Below are 16534 nucleotides of genomic sequence, written 5' to 3' on the forward strand. Positions count from 1 at the left end.
GACGCGAGGCTCAGAAAAGGAAATGAACCGTTAACGATTCTAGAGCAATTTTCCTGGTCCTCCAGGCAATTAAAAACACTGAACATAAAAATCTCTTCTGGTTGAATTTTATCAAGTGATATACACCCAGATATAGGTAAAATGCATGCACACACCTTAAAATACATTTGAAACCTAAAGTGTTTAAAAGTAAAATCTAATATTAATAATAGTAATAACAGCTAATAGTTACTGAGCATGTACTATATACCAAGTATTATTCAAAGTGTTTTAAATATATTCATATTTATGCACTAATGTAAATAACTATTATCTGTATTTCATAAATAAGGAAATTAAGGCCTAAAAAGGTGCAAAGAGAGTTAAGGAACAACGACGTGAAACAGAAATGACCGAGATTAGGCAGCAAAGACCTCCCTTATAGTGTGCACCACCTAACAGAGCAACTTAGACCTGCACCTGTATCATCACAGTTCTACAAAGCAAGAACATGTTGTACAAACTCCAGAAAAAGGATGACAATCTTGATCGTTTTCCATATTCCTGGCAAGATAATCCTTATAATGCCATGTTCACTTTGGAGTACACTGTAACCAGAAATGTGAATACAAAATGTGCAAAAAGATCACAATGCTAACTAAAGGATTTACGAGGTTAAAAATGAAAGATTAATTTTGAGGATAACAAACCTTAGCTTTCTAAACCACTGTCCTCTGTATACGTACCAGCAATGAATCATGCTTCGGAAAAATGAGCAACTTGATAAGAGGTAAAAAATCTGAAATAGGGCACCTTTCTCTACCAAGGAAGCTCAAGTCTCCCTACCTCAAGCTTTTTTCCAGACTGCTTCCTTTTTATCATATTGGTGCCAACACCTCTTCTACTCCAGGGACACACACAAAAGTAGAGAAAACCTCACAGGTTCAATAGGTCTTATTAAATCCCATCAGTTGCAAGACTAATTCAGATTCCTTGGATGTGCCTATGCTATGCCCTGCACAATGTAGCATACAATAAATATTTGTTGAATGGTTGAATCTTCTCCAGGAGAAAATGCATACGTTTAACATTTTCTACTTCCCATAATATTACACTACAAATTATTATGGTAACAGAATAATGTAATAATACAAATCTTTTTTTAAATTCTATATCCCAGGGGAAAAAAAATGACTAATTTTTTCGACATCAATTTATGCAGCTATTGGCAATCCAAGACACCACAAAAAATTTATCTGAGCACAGGTGACACCTGAACAACATGGGTTTGAACTGCACAGGTCTACTTATATGTGGATTTTTCTCAATGGTAAATACTACAGTACTACACAATCTACAGTTGTTAAGTTTGAGCACACAGAACCACAGATATGGAGGAACCTTGGATACAGAGAGCCCACTGTAAATTACATGCGCATTTTCAACTCTGTGAGGGTTGCTGCCCTTAACCTTCCCATTTTTCAAGGATCAACTGTATACTCTATTTAAACAATAATGTTCTTAACATATTATAATTTCTTACAGCTTTCTTTTTTTTTTAACATCTTATAGGAGTATAATTGCTTTACAATGGTGTGTTAGTTTCTGCTTTATAACAGTGAATCAGCTATAAATATACATATATCCCCATATCTCCTCCCTCTTTCGTCTCCCTCCCCCCCCCATCCCACCCCTCTAGGTGGTCACAAAGCACCGAGCTGATCTCCCTGTGCTATGCGGCTGCTTCCCACTAGCTATCTATTTTACATTTGGTAGTGTATATAAGTCCATGCCACTCTCTCACTTCGTCCCAGCTTACCCTTCCCCCTCCCCGTGTCCTCAATCTTACAGCTTTCTTTGTAATGTTTAATGAAAATACAACAAAACCATGGATGTTTTTCTTTTAAACAACCAATAAACTTTCTGAATCAGGTAAGAGAAATTAGTTCTGTTAAAGTGAGGTGGCCTGCTGCTTTACTAGTAATATGCGAAATTCAGTGAAGCTTAAAAACCAAGAAACAATGAAAATAAACATATACTCTTACATACGCCACAAAAAAAGTTCCCTTTATATTTAATTCACAAACTGGAACACCTGCTCTGATTTACTGAACTGTTAAAACATCTGAGAGCAAACACACAAAATTAAAAACTATACACAGTTTCTTAGAAGTTGATACCGATTAAAAGAAATTAATCCCTATGCATTAAAAAGTATAGAAAGCATACAAGAGCCAAAATATTCCCTCTATTTTGACTAAATATTCCCTAATATTCAGCAGTACTTTTTAAAACACAACTTATAGTTACTGAATATTAATTTACCAAAACAGGCAAGGATGACCTTACCTTGGCAAAACTCATAATACTGTTTCCTCAACATCCTAGAAGACAGCTTGATGCACCACACTCTTCCATCTGCTTTGTTCTATTTCTTCATGCCCCAAATGGAAATTAAACCCTTCCAGTAACAGCCAAAATTTCAGCAGTCACAGGAAAGTACTTAGAGCAGAGAAGTAGTATGATATGAATAAGAGGTAGAAAGAACAACAGGTGGAACAGCCCTGGTAATGACCTTAGAGTATGCGCTGAGAGAGAAAATCTACACAACATGTACAGGAATTGCATTTAAATAATTCTCTTCCCACTTACCCGATGAGCTCTCGGTAAACACCGTTAATGTCTGTCCTCCAACACTTTGCAAGACAAATGGATGTTCTCTAGGAGCACTGACTGAAGCTGGTTTCCCGCCAATATCATGAATGTTTGCAAGGTCCTCATTCAAAGTAAATGACACCTAGGAGACACACGAACCAGAGCTTATTACAATAGATTTTTGTATTCAAAGTATCTGTACAGAAATTCTAACTATAAATCAAATACTTTTTTAGTGTGAATCTTTTCCAGTCATTTTATTAAGCATTTTTTAAAAACTTCGTCAAAAAATTTTTAATTAGTCCTAATAAGAGAATCCATCCCCTTTTGTCAGAATAATGGGGCTAATCTACCATTATACAGACAGCTTTCAAATGTTTTCTCTGGTCTATGGCTGAAAAACTTCTATTTACAAAATAGAAATAAATTTTTTTTCCTAAGGTGTCTGAGGTCAAGGAAGAAACCATGTCTTGTTATATTTATACCCCTAAATAAATTAGATAAGTATTAGGTGGATGGATGGATGGATAGATTGACAGATGGATAGATAGACAGACAGATCTATCCATCCATTCATCCATCCATCTCCTAGCAAAATGCCTGGCACACAGAAGGAAAACAGTGTTTGCTGAATGACTGAACATTTTCAAAGTATTAAGAAAGCGAATGTACTTGAAGCAGGGGGAAGTGAGCTATTTACTCAGGAAGCTTAAACATTCCCATAAGCAGAGGATGTCTTTCTTTTTAGATCCAGTAACTGTATGAGTACACGGTGCTGTTTTACTTTTGAATATTTCAACAAATACAACTAAATATTCGTAAGGATAACTCAATATTGAGGTTTAGAATCAAAAGACACAGCAGGTGTTCTTTCAAAACGATTTTTACCATATCTCCCCAAATTTTACATCAAAGGGATTTATAAACTTAACATACTGAACTCTTAACCACGTAGAAAGATTATGAAGTATTATTAAATATCTCTCTACTATGCGACAGGTACTGCAAATTATGTCCTGGACTTAATGGGTCAAAATCTAAAGCCTTCAAAAATCCAAATCAAATGCATTTGCCAACGTGAAATAATGTTTAAAGTATTACTGAAACAATACTAACTTTCAGAGTACCAGAGAGGGGATATTTAGGTCAAAGTAGAAAAATGCTAAGCATGAACAAGTAGAAAGGAGCCTATTCATTCACACAGGAGTGGCATTTATACTAGCATGTGTTCCTGACCAGCCACCAGCTTGATGTGGAGTTTTCCAGAACGCAAACACTACCCTCTCTTTACTATTACTAATGCATAGTAAAATAATCTAATGTTTTAAATAAAATTTCCATAGAAATAATCTTACCTCGGTCCTTCCTTGATTTCTGAAAGAGAGGAAAGAAAAAATTTTCAATTATTTAATTTCATATTTTTTTCAAATGTAAGCTAAGAACTAAAAGAAATAATGCTACTTCATATTTACATAAAAATATTATATTTACAGAAATTAACTAATATTTATCCTTGGCTCTCCTAAACTATTCTATTTGTAATCCTATAGGAAAAACAAATACGCATTAATCCCACATGAGTATTTTAGATATTATGAGTTTGTGTCTCTTAACACTATTACAACCTGACCTAATAATATTTTATCCAAATAATGATCTTATTACAATTCTTATTTTAATTTCTGAGCATTTTAATTTATTAGATATTTATTATTTTTGGCTGCGTTGGGTCTTTGTTGCTGCGCACGGGCTTTCTCTAGTTGCGGCGAGCGGGGGCTACTCTTCGTTGCGGTGTGCGGGCTTCTCATTGCGGTGGCTTCTCTTACTGCGCAGCACGGCTCTAGGCATGCTGGCTTCAGTAGTTGTGGCACACGAGCTTAGTAGTTGTGGCTTGTGGGCTCTAGAGCACAGGCTCAGGAGTTGTGGCGCACGGGCTTAGCTGCTCCACGGTATGTGGGATCTTCCCGGCCCAGGGCTCGAACCCGTGTCCCCTGCATTCACAGGCGGATTCTTAACCACTGCGCCACCAGAGTAGCCCTCTGAGTATTTTTAGCATTCAGCAGCATGTGAATGGCATATTTAATACCAGATATATAGAACTTCAACAAATTTTACTATTTATTTTGTCTAGCTGAAGAAGTTTCACTTACCTAACAAAATCTTAAAGATCAAAAATTATTTTTAAATTACAAGCAATTTTCTCTGCTATAAAAATAATATATGCCCATGTAGAAATAATTTTATTACAGACAACCCAAAAGTTTTAAATTAGCCAAGATTCTACTGTTAACATCTACTGTTATCCCCAGTAAATATATTTCCATACGATTTTTAATTTATTTGAATTACATTTTTAAATTTTTCTTTTTTTTAATAAATATGGGATCAATGTACACCCTAATAATAGCCTAATTAAAAAGAAAATCATGTATTAAATACCTGCAAAGTACTGAGTGGAAGGCCCCTATCCCCAGCCAGCAGAAGATATAAAAGCTAAATCCAGGGGCTTCCCTGGTGGCGCAGTGGTTGAGAGTCTGCCTGCCAGTGCAGGAGACACGGGTTCGCGCCCTGGTCTGGGAAGATCCCACACGCCGCGGAGCGGCTGGGCCCGTGAGCCATGACCACGGAGCCTGTGCTCCACAACAGGAGAGGCCACAACAGTGAGAGGCCCGCATACCACAAAAAAAAAAAAAAAAAAAAAAAGTTAAATGCATAACTATAAAGTGAGATAAATTTTAATTTTAATTAAGAGAGCCACAATGTGCTAGGATTAGGTAGGAGTACACCACTTCTTCCATTTTAAGAGTTAAGGACTGGCTCAACAAGAGGCAGCTTTTGAGCTATAGTATCAAACGTAAAACAGATAGCTAGTGGGAAGCAGCCGCATAGCACAGGGAGATCAGCTCGGTGCTTTGTGACCACCTAAAGGGGTGGGATACCTAGGGTGGGAGGGAGGGAGACGCAAGAGGGAAGAGATATGGGAACATACGTATATGTATAACTGATTCACTTTGTTATAAAGCAGAAACTAACACACCATTGTAAAGCAATTATACTCCAATAAAGATGTTAAAAAAAAAAAAACAGGGCTTCCCTGGTGGCGCAGTGGTTGAGAGTCCGCCTGCCAATGCAGGGGATACGGGTTCGTGCCCCGGTCCGGGAGGATCCCGCGTGCCGTGGAGCGGCTGGGCCCGTGAGCCGTGGCCGCTGGGCCTGCGCGTCCAGAGCCTGTGCTCCGCAACGGGAGAGGCCACAGCAGTGAGAGGCCCGCGTACAGCAAAAAAAAAAAAAAAAAAAAAAAAAAAAAAAAAAAAAAAAACAAAAGTAAATAGCTAAGTGGGACTTCCCTGGCGGTTGAGTGGTTAAGACTCTGCACTTCCACTGCAGGGGACGCAGGTTTGATCCCAGGTCGGGGGAACTAAGATCCTGCATGCTTCATGACAGGGCCAAAAAAAAAAAGCAAAGTAAATTGCTAAGCAAAGCCAGGAAAATGTGATCAGATTTGGCTGGGAGGGAAAGTACAAAATAAAGAATAGTAGGAGATGAACTATAAAGGAGAAATGGGGCCAGACCATATAAGATCTTGAATATCACAGCACAGAGCATGGACTTCACTCTTTAGGCAATGGAGAGCTACAAGCATTGTTTGAACCAAAGTATAACAAGTACAAAGACATGTTCCAAGAGACTGACATCAGAAAATATACATAGAATGGATATGGAGACCAGTTAGAAAACTGCTAGTTCTCCATAACACCCGGCTGAGTTCCAACCTGTCTTCCTTCAGTGGTCCAGTCATTCACTGTCATTAAGTGTCTGTTATACATCCACTAGGCACTGTGACAAATGCTGTGACAAATGGTATAGTATGAGTATAGGTCTTTATCCTCAAGAAGGTCCCAGTCTAATGAAAAAAAAAAAACAGCTCCAATCCATGAACAACTACAAACAGGACAATAATTTCAAGACAGAGGTATAACAAACTGTCATGGAAATGCAGATATGAAAGCTAGGAAAAGATGAACTAAGTGGGGGATGAGATCAACAACAAGTGGCCATTCCAGGCTAAGAGAAGAATCCAACTAAACACCAGAAATGAGAAAGTATCCAGCATATTCCTTCTAACATCAGTGAACGGTAGGTTGAAGTCAAGTGGTAAAGAGCCTTTTAGGCCAGACTAAGGATTCCAGATTCTTACAGAGATTTGTTTACTGTAGGAATTCCCAGTCTTTCATACATTAAAATACAATGTCAATCTTCTTTTTGTTGGGGAAGTACCTAGAAAAGAGGTGAAAAAAGTTTAAGATTTCACATAAAAATAATGAATTTCCAGCTTCTCTTACAAGACCGGAAGATCTGGCAACAATGTGCTCCCAACTCGGCATGACAACAATCCCCTCAACATGCAGTCAGGCACTGAATTCACTACAGTCCCTTCCCTATCTCTCCAGAACTTTCCTTCTAGAGGAATTGAATTTAGCTACCCTAAGAGAGAGGCACTGTAGGCAAAGCAAAGGGAAAGACACAGAAGGCACTCACGTAATGTTTACTGAATTGAACTGAGGTTAATGCAGAAACGCATATAAAAAGTAATGAAGGCCTGAACCAGACAGCTGTAGAATTCAAGGAGGAGTGTGGCCATCATCAAAAAATCTGGAAACAATAAATGCTGGAGAGGGTGTGGAGAAAAGGGACACTCTTGCACTGCTGGTGGGAATGTGAATTGGTACAGCCACTATGGAGAACAGTATGGAGGTTCCCTAAAAAACTACAAATAGAACTACCATATGACCCAGCAATCCCACTACTGGGCATATACCCTGAGAAAACCATAATTCAAAAAGAGTCATGTACCAAAATGTTCATTGCAGCTCTATTTACAATTGCCCAGAGATGGAAACAACCTAAGTGTCCATCATCGGATGAATGCATAAAGAAGATGTGGCACATATATACAATGGAATATTGCTCAGCTGTAAAAAGAAACGAAATTGAGTTATTTGTAGTGAGGTGGATAGACCTAGAGACTGTCATACAGAGTGAAGTAAGTCAGAAAGAGAAAGACAAATACCGTATGCTAACACATATATATGGAATTTAAGGGGAAAAAATGTCATGAAGAACCTAGGGGTAAGACAGGAATAAAGACACAGACCTACTAGAGAATGGACTTGAGGATATGGGGAGGGGGAAGGGTAAGCTGTGACAAAGTGAGAGAGAGGCATGGACATATATACACTACCAAAAGTAAGGTAGATAGCTAGTGGGAAGCAGCCGCATAGCACAGGGAGACCAGCTCAGTGCTTTGTGACTGCCTGGAGGGGTGGGATAGGGAGGGTGGGAGACACAAGAAGGAAGAGATATGGGAATATATGTATATGTATAACTGATTCACTTTGTTATAAAGCAGAAACTAACACACCATTGTAAAGCAATTATACTCCAATACAGATGTAAAAAAAAAAAACCACTGATAGAAGAGGAAATGACTGAAAGTGGGCAGCAAAGGAAAAAGGATGGATTAAAGATCATGCTGCCATTTCCCGTCAGTGACTAGAAATCACCCAGATGCAATTAGGGAACACAGGAGGGGAGGTCAACTTCCTTTTCATATACAGTTGACCCTTGAACAATGCAAGGGTTAGGGCAGACGACACCCTCTATGTTCATGGTTCCATGTCCATGGATTCAACCAACAGCAAACGTGTGGAACTGTAGCATATACTGACTGAAAAAAACCCATATAATCAGTGGACCTGTGCAGTTCAAACTCTTATTGTTCAAGGGACAACTGTATAATAATAACACCTTAGTTGGAGTGATAAGAGATTGATCAACTCTGGATGAGTTAATTTTCTAGAATAAATATTAACCCTTGAAAACTTAAAATTTATTTTAAAAGGATTATGTATTGCTTTGTCTTGGTATATGAATGTATGAAGTATACGTGACCTTTTGTCATTCTACATTACAACTAAAATATACCCTTCCCATGATGATCTGTGGTCAAAGTTATAAACATCCACTATTGTAAAACACAGTAATGGCTTCAGAAATGGATGAAGTAAACACCTGGCCCACCCTTTCACTGAAAGTCTCATAATGTTTCTCGTTACTCTGAGTCTGTTTCTCAATACTCCACAGATACTTCTTTAGACTCCAACCTCGTTCCTCTTGCCTTTTTAAAAAAAATTAATGTCTTTCCTTTTTCTTACACTCTTAAAATACATCTTAGATTTGACACCAATGGGGCCAGACTTTTCACTAATTACTGATAACCAATAAATCACCTGCTTCTTCAGGATAAGAAAACCAACCAAATAATAATAACCCTGTGTTCCCACAGGATTTTTTGTGGTTTTTGTTTTGTTTCGTTTTGAATTCCTAGTCATATGTCCCCTTCTTGAACAATATAGCTCAAAACCCAATAGGGGAGGCCAAGCAAGGTAGGCATCTGCAGAGTGGGTTGAACAGAGCAGTCACAGCCCAAGTGGAAAGGAAGTGCCTGGGGTAGAGAGGGCGGGCCGGGGCAAGGCGCCAGAGCCCGTGGGGTAAAGGAGGGCACCCCATAACGGAACAGCTCAACAAGAAATGGGTCAGAGCCTAGTGAGGCGAGGGCATCCACATGGAAGGACAGCCCGAAACAGGCTATTGGAGCCCTAGCAGGGGAAGGAGGCATGCCTCTGAGGAGAGGGCAGCCTCAGAACAGGGGGTGGAAGCCTAGAAGGGCTGAGGAGACCATCCCTGTGGAGGGCGGCAAAGGTTAACAACAGCCTAACAAGGGTTGCTATAGCGCAAGGAGGGTGAGGAGGGCAATCACCAATGCGGGGAGAAGTGGGGGACTCTGAACAAGTAAGAACAGAGGCCTGAACAAATAAGTGAATATATTAAGAATAACAGGAACCAGGTTTCTCACTTTCAGAAAAGAGGTACGAATATGAAAAGGGAGGAAACTAGAACACACCCTGTAGTGCTGAACTGGAGCTGGGTATTGGTATAGGATACTGTATAATTTTTTATTTGTTTTCAGTATGCGGGCCTCTCACTGCTGTGGCCTCTCCCGTTGCGGAGCACAGGCTCCGGACACGCAGGCTCAGCGGCCATGGCTCATGGGCTCAGCCGCTCCACGGCATGTGGGATCTTCCCGGACCGGGGCACAAACCCATGTCCCCTGCATCGGCAGGCGGACTCTCAACCACTGCGCCACCAGGGGAGCCCCTGGGTATTGGTATAAATTCATGATCTTCAACACACGTAAATATAAAAATAAATGCAGACCTAGAGGTATGTGTGTGTACATACACAGCCACTTAGAGGGTCTGGGAGCAGCCATGAGCGCCTGTGGTATCCAGAGCTTAGCTTCCAAATCCCATTTTCCTCTAGAGGAAACCAAGCCTCTTTGGAGAAATGACTGACTCTAGGGCTCAGACAGAAATGTACAAGATGAGTCTAAAACATCTTTCCTTAACAAAAAGTAAGTGCTCAAAGAATGATGAAGACATGCCCGAAGTCTATGGGACTTACACTATTGAACTGCACACTTAAAAATGGTTAAGGTGGTAAATTTTATATGTATTCTTTTTTTTTTTTTTTTTTTTTTTTTGCCGTACGCGGGCCTCTCACTGTTGTGGCCTCTCCCGTTGAGGAGCACAGGCTCCGGACACGCAGGCTCAGCAGCCATGGCTCACAGGCCTAGCCGCTCCGCGGCATGTGGGATCTTCCCGGACCGGGGCACGAACCCGCGTCCCCTGCATCGGCAGACGGACTCTCAACCACTGCGCCCCCAGGGAAGCCCTATATGTATTCTTTACCACAATAAAGAAAACAAAGATCATGAGTGCCAGCTAGAAGGAGCTTCCATTGGCTAAACTTTGGACAATTTGAACATCAGAATAAATGATGATAAATTGAGTCTCTCAGCGTCTTTCTGTAAGGGCAGCACCAAGACCTGAACATAATGCTTGCACTGTGAACTAACCGGCAGAGGAAACAGTGGGATTACTATTCTACTTTGTTTTGATCAGCAATGTGTATCTGTACATATGTGTGTGTATTATATACGTATATGTGTGTGTATATATATGTGCATTGATATACATATATGTTTTGCCACACTGCCCTTCAGAAAGTTTGTACTGATTTAAACTCCTATCAACAGTATAACACTGTTCTAAACTTAGTCAATTTTTATAACAAAAAATTATCTCACTGATGTTTTTTATTTGCATATTTTCTATTATTAGTGGGCTCCGATATGACCTTGGAAGTTAAGTGTGTTTAGAAATAAAACAAGAAATTAAACGTCTCTGAAAGAAGCTGTATTAGCACAAACTGTATGACTGTCAGTAAAATAGGACATATATCAAACATTTTGAAAACTGAAGTTTGCTGAGGCAGGGTGGTAATGTAGAAAGGCTGGTTTTAAAATTAAACAAACTAAAGCAAAACTATAAACCAATTAAAATGCAGTACACATCAGATGTCCAAAGGTATAAGAATAGCCCAAGTACAGTGATTTAGGGACATGGCATGAATTGCTTGACGAAAATGGCCCAAATGTTACCAACTGTTAAAAGAAGCTGTTACTCTCATCTTATTCTGGACTCTCCTTTTTTCAGGTATTACAAGAACCAAATTTGGGTAGAGCTGCGTTCCCAGCAGCACGTGTTCCCCTCCCCTCTGCCTCTCTTGACTCCTTTACTCCACAGTGCCTGTCTCTGCTGGAATCAGCGTACACACCATGTATTTCTCCCTAGCTTCTGGCCTACTGCACAGCAAGCTGGTGCTGCTGCTTAACTCTGGGAGAGCTGACGGGGAGGGGAGGTGCCAGACACGATGCAGGCTCTACTGCCTGTACTCTGTGGTATGTGGGGCATGACAGCAGGTGAACACTTACGGAGTATTTTACATGCACTTAACCTATGAGGTATTAATACCATCTCCTTTTCACAGATGAGGAAACAGAGAGGGTGATAAGCAACTTCCCCGAAGTCACAAAGCTGGGAAATGACAAGGCCCGGATAAAGCCCAGAGCTGACTGACTCCTGAGTCCATACTCATTATCGGTATACCACACTGCTTTTTTAAAACCTTAGGTATTTTTCATTTTTTACCCAAATATACGTTTTTTCAACCACACAGATAACCCACCAAATGGTTAATGTGCCTCTAAGGATCAATAGTTGATCATACATCTTCTAGTTTTTAAAAATATCTGAAGACAGTTTCACTGGTTTGCCCTAAGTCGTCTCTTATTAAACAGCCATCGTGCCTTCAAACGTTCCTCACAGGAAATTGATTTTAGTTTTCTCATTGTCCTAGTCTCACTCCCCTGAATGAACTTATCTGTCCACGTCTCTAAGTGTAGCACTAAAAACTGAACACACTGTTTGCTCTGGAAGCTCACTGGCAAAGAAGAGTGGGGTTATCATCCCACTTCATCCTAAACAACAATCATCTATTAATGGAGCCTTCTGTTTATAGCCACAAAACCTTGATGAGTCATATTTAGCTGAAATTAAAGTATTGATAGCTTAGTCACAGGCACTGCTAAGCCACTCCTTGCTCTAATCTGGTAATCAGTAAGAAGAATGAAAACTAAGTAAATTAGAAACATAAATAAGATAGCCAGTAGACCTACTCTAGAACAAGCTGTTTTCAAGCATTTCCATAGCAATCTTAGGATACCAACTACTAAAAATCTGTTCCCACCATTAAAAGCATCTAGCTCTTCTACACGGCAAGATTATATTTCATGTTAGGTAGAAAATCTGCTAGATTTTTAATTTACATATAAAATACACATACACACATCTGTTAATATTAAGGGCAAACATACAGTTTATTGCCAAAACCAGGACACTCTGGAGAGTGAAAGAGGGGACACTATTAATAATTACACAGGAAAAATATGTAAACCAGCGCTGTAAAACATGTAAACGGGTCACGACCTAGGGATACGGCCTCCCTATGCATATTAGATGTAACTATGTAAAACATCTGCTTTAAACTAAGGACAAGCTTGAAATTTTCTTCCAAACAAAGGGTGATCAAGAAAAGGTGATCACAGCACACCCACTACTGTTTATTTAGCATGCTATCTTTAATATTTACCTTAGGGATGAAAGCAGTACTTAGCGCTTACATAGGTTTCCCTAGAGCTTGGCTCCTTTAACTCTGTTTCCCATACCAGCTCCCTCCTCCCCACACCAAAAGATTTTACATTCCTCAACTAGGTATTTTCTTCACACAGAGGTTTTCAGGAATGCAATATTCATGGTAGGGAAAGGTAGCGAATCTAAACTCAGAAGATTAAGTATCTGTCCAAAGTCTCACTGATAGTAAGTGACAGAGCTGGCACTGGAACCTGTTGGAGTTTCCTTACCACTCAAAGGACTGAATTTAAGCCCAGTTCTGCTATGAAACATGTAGCTGTTTCTTAAGAAAAGAAGACGTTACTTCTCTCTACCTAACATTAGAACTTTGGATATAAAATCATGCCCATTTCCAATAATTATCTTGTGAAAACAAAAGGAAGAATTAAAAGATCTGTCTGAAACAAATGCAAGTAAGATAAAGAACAAAAATATTGATATTTAGGGCATAAACCATGAAAGTATCAAACCTTCTTACTTTAAAGACATGACATCATCCAAGAACACAGGATTGCTCCTCCAAAGAACAAAACCCAGAAGGTGTCCAAATAACATTTAGAAATTGAGAAGATGAGAAGGAGCCAGCGAGAGAGTGATGTCTCAGAAGTGAGGTGAAAAAAAAGGGTTTGAGGGTAGAAGTGATCAACTATGTCAAATTCTGTTGAATGTCAATTGAGAAGAGCTGCTAGTTGACTCTTAGATTTAACAATGTGGATGTGGTAGGGGCTTCCCTGGTGACGCAGGGGTTAAGAATCCGCCTGCCAACGCAGGGAACACGGGTTTGAGCCCTGGTCTGGGAAGGTCCCACATGCCGCAGAGCAACTAAGCCCGTGTGCCACAACTACGGAGTCTGCGCTCTACAGTCCGAGTGCCACAACTACTGAGCCCACGTGCCACAACTACTGAAGCCCGCGCGCCTAGAGCCCATGCTCCACAGCAAGAGAAGCCAATGCAATGAGAAGCCTGCGCACCACAGCGAAGAGTAGCCCCTGCTCTCCGCAACTAGAGAAAGCCCACGCACAGCAATGAAGACTCAACACAGCCAAAAATAAATTTTTTTAAAAACTTAAAAAAAAAAAGAATGTGGATGTGGTAGATTGTAAAAAAAAAAAAAAATTTTAGGACTACAAATTATTTGCCTCAAATCCCATTAAGAGGTAGAGTCTACTGCAAGTTACATTTACATTTGGCAAACACGATGCAAGCACAGCTTGCAAAGCACTTGTGTAGTGGGGCTTCCCTCTCTCTTGCTACTAGGAACTCTTTCACCACCGTGTGAAGAAGCACGCTGGAGATGAAAAACACGTGGCAACTGCCCCAGCTGACAGCAAGCCAACCACCGGACACATAAATGAGGCCATTCTAGCCAGGAAGACCAGCCAGGTCAGCCTCAACCAGAACTGTCTAGAACGGCCCCATAGAATTATAAGCTAATAAAATGGTTTTGTTCTAAGCCACTAAACTTTGGGGTGGTTTGTTACGAAACAAAAACTCAGTGATAAAGAGGTGGATATTGGTGGTATACAAGAGCCATTTGAATAGAGTAGTGGGCATGGAAATCTGATTAGAGCTGGATTAAGAATGAATGGACAGTAAGAGGGGAACACAAGGCCTATGGCTGACACCAGCTGAGCTATGGAGGCTTCCTTTTCAAACAAGGTTATTTTCTCAACCAGGAAACAATACTCTTAGATTGTTTACTAGGTGTTCCCCACCCTCTTCCAAAGCCTCTATAAATAGGTATGGTGGCACAATGGCAAAATCCTTCTCCTGAAGTCCTTAACTTGGTGCATCCAGTTATGCCCAACTCAAGCATACCTCCTCAAAGATGCGGAGCGGACAGATGGATGAGGGAACTACATACTCTGCTACTTCACTGCCAATAGGCTTTACCAATAAATTTTACTTGATATTTACACCTTTCATTAGAGGAATGTGTGTGTGTGTGTGTGTGTGTGTGTGTGTGTGTGTGTACACACGAATCCTTACAGGGCACCTAATCATCTCTTGACAAGCCTTGGCATGCTCATTACTTCTTATTTTTCAGGTAAATTCTCTGTTTGAAAAAGAACTCTAATTACATTTAAAAGCACTTGTACAAAAAAATTCAAAAAAGTTTTATAAAATGTCAAAAATTCATAAATAACTTACTTGGCAATCCGCAGTTTCCCAACTTCACCTCTTCCAGGGGCTTTAGTCCATTGCTGTGACAAATATTTAGGAACCTAAAACAAAATAAGACACTATTAGACTATGTTTTAGATGCTAACAAATCTTTTTAAACATAAAGTGATATATGGTTTCTATATATACTTTCTGTCTGTAATAATTGCTAATTAAGTAGCAAGCTCTCATTATATGTTTTGCACTAAAGAGGTACTAAGATATGTAAGAAATGATTTTAGCTCTCAAAGTGTTTAAAGTCAGTTGAGGTGATGACACAAAACTAAAACTGGCCATATAACTTAACAATAATGAAGTGCTAACTTATGTTCCCAGATAAGTCCAATAAAAGTTCAGAGATGAGAAAGGCTACCAGAAGAGGCTTCTTGGAGGAGCATAACATTCTGACATGATATTATTATTATTATTATTATTATTATTATTAGTGTGTGTGTGTGTGTGTGTGTGTGTGTGTGTGTGTGTGTGTGGTACGCGGGCCTCTCACTGCTGTGGCCTCTCCCGTTGCGGAGCACAGGCTCCGGACGCGCAGGCTCAGCGGCCATGGCTCACGGGCCCAGCCGCTCCGCGGCATGTGGGATCCTCCAGGACCGGGGCACGAACCTGTGTCCCCTGCATCGGCAGACGGACTCTCTACCACTGCGCCACCAGGGCGCCACCTGACATGATATTATTTAGAGACACTACTGAGCTTAAGATGATTCAAAAGTCATATTTTATATTTTTATATATTTTACATGTATTTATTATGTCTAAGATTATAACTGACCAATATGATGGAAGGATCTGCTGAAATAAAAGAAATTATTCAATATAACAGCTAACAGTTATATAATAGTACTTTCCTGACACTTATATGCACTTTTTATACATTTATACCTCACGTCTCTACAGGGAACTTTTTTAAAAATCAATTAATTAATTTTATTTTTGGCTGCGTTGGGTCTTCGTTGCTGCATGTGGGCTTTCTCTAGTTGCGGTGAGCGGGGGCTACTCTTCTTTGCAGTGCACGGGCTTCTCATTACAGTGGCTTCTTGTTGCAGAGCACAGGCTCTAAGCGTGCTGGTTTCAGTAGTTGTGGCACGCAGGCTCAGTAGTTGTGGCTTGTGAGCTCTAGAGCACAGGCTCAGTCATTGTGGCGCACAGGCTTAGCTGCTCCATGGCATGTGGAATCTTCCCAAACCAGGGCTCGAACCCGTGTCCCCTGCATTGGCAGGTGGATTCCTAACCACTGCACCACCAGGGAATATCCCCATTTTCCAGATTATGAATTTGGAGCACCCAGGGACTATAAAATTTAGCCAAGGGTATATAATTAGCAAATGAGGAGCCAGGATTCAAATCCAGGCAGTGTGGTTCCAGCATCTATGTTCTTAACTGTGTTGTGTCTGAAATTAGATATATGTAATCAGAAGGGTTTTAATTCTCAAAAAGATTAAGGGAATATATGCTGAATGTCTACTATGGACCTTATCTCATTTCTTCTAACAAGTAGTTTGAACTCGGGAATCAGTACATACTTTTAAGGCATGCTTCATACTTTATATGTACATGTAAAGTATGAA

General features: G+C 40.1%; 1 protein-coding gene across 1 annotated transcript in view; it reads right to left on the bottom strand.

The window, feature by feature from the left end:
* Nucleotides 1-16534, bottom strand: part of GTF2F2 (general transcription factor IIF subunit 2) — a 150125-nt gene that overhangs the window by 121305 nt on the left and 12286 nt on the right. The window contains exons 2-4 of the mRNA XM_032611582.1: nt 14940-15013; nt 3990-4008; nt 2632-2776 (exon numbers count right to left, since the gene is read on the bottom strand). Of these exons, the coding sequence (XP_032467473.1) occupies nt 2632-2776; nt 3990-4008; nt 14940-15013 (238 nt within the window). The remainder of the gene's footprint in view (nt 1-2631; nt 2777-3989; nt 4009-14939; nt 15014-16534) is intronic.

This window comes from Phocoena sinus, chromosome 18, assembly GCF_008692025.1.
Source record: "Phocoena sinus isolate mPhoSin1 chromosome 18, mPhoSin1.pri, whole genome shotgun sequence".
In the NCBI taxonomy this organism is placed as follows: Eukaryota; Metazoa; Chordata; class Mammalia; order Artiodactyla; family Phocoenidae; genus Phocoena; species Phocoena sinus.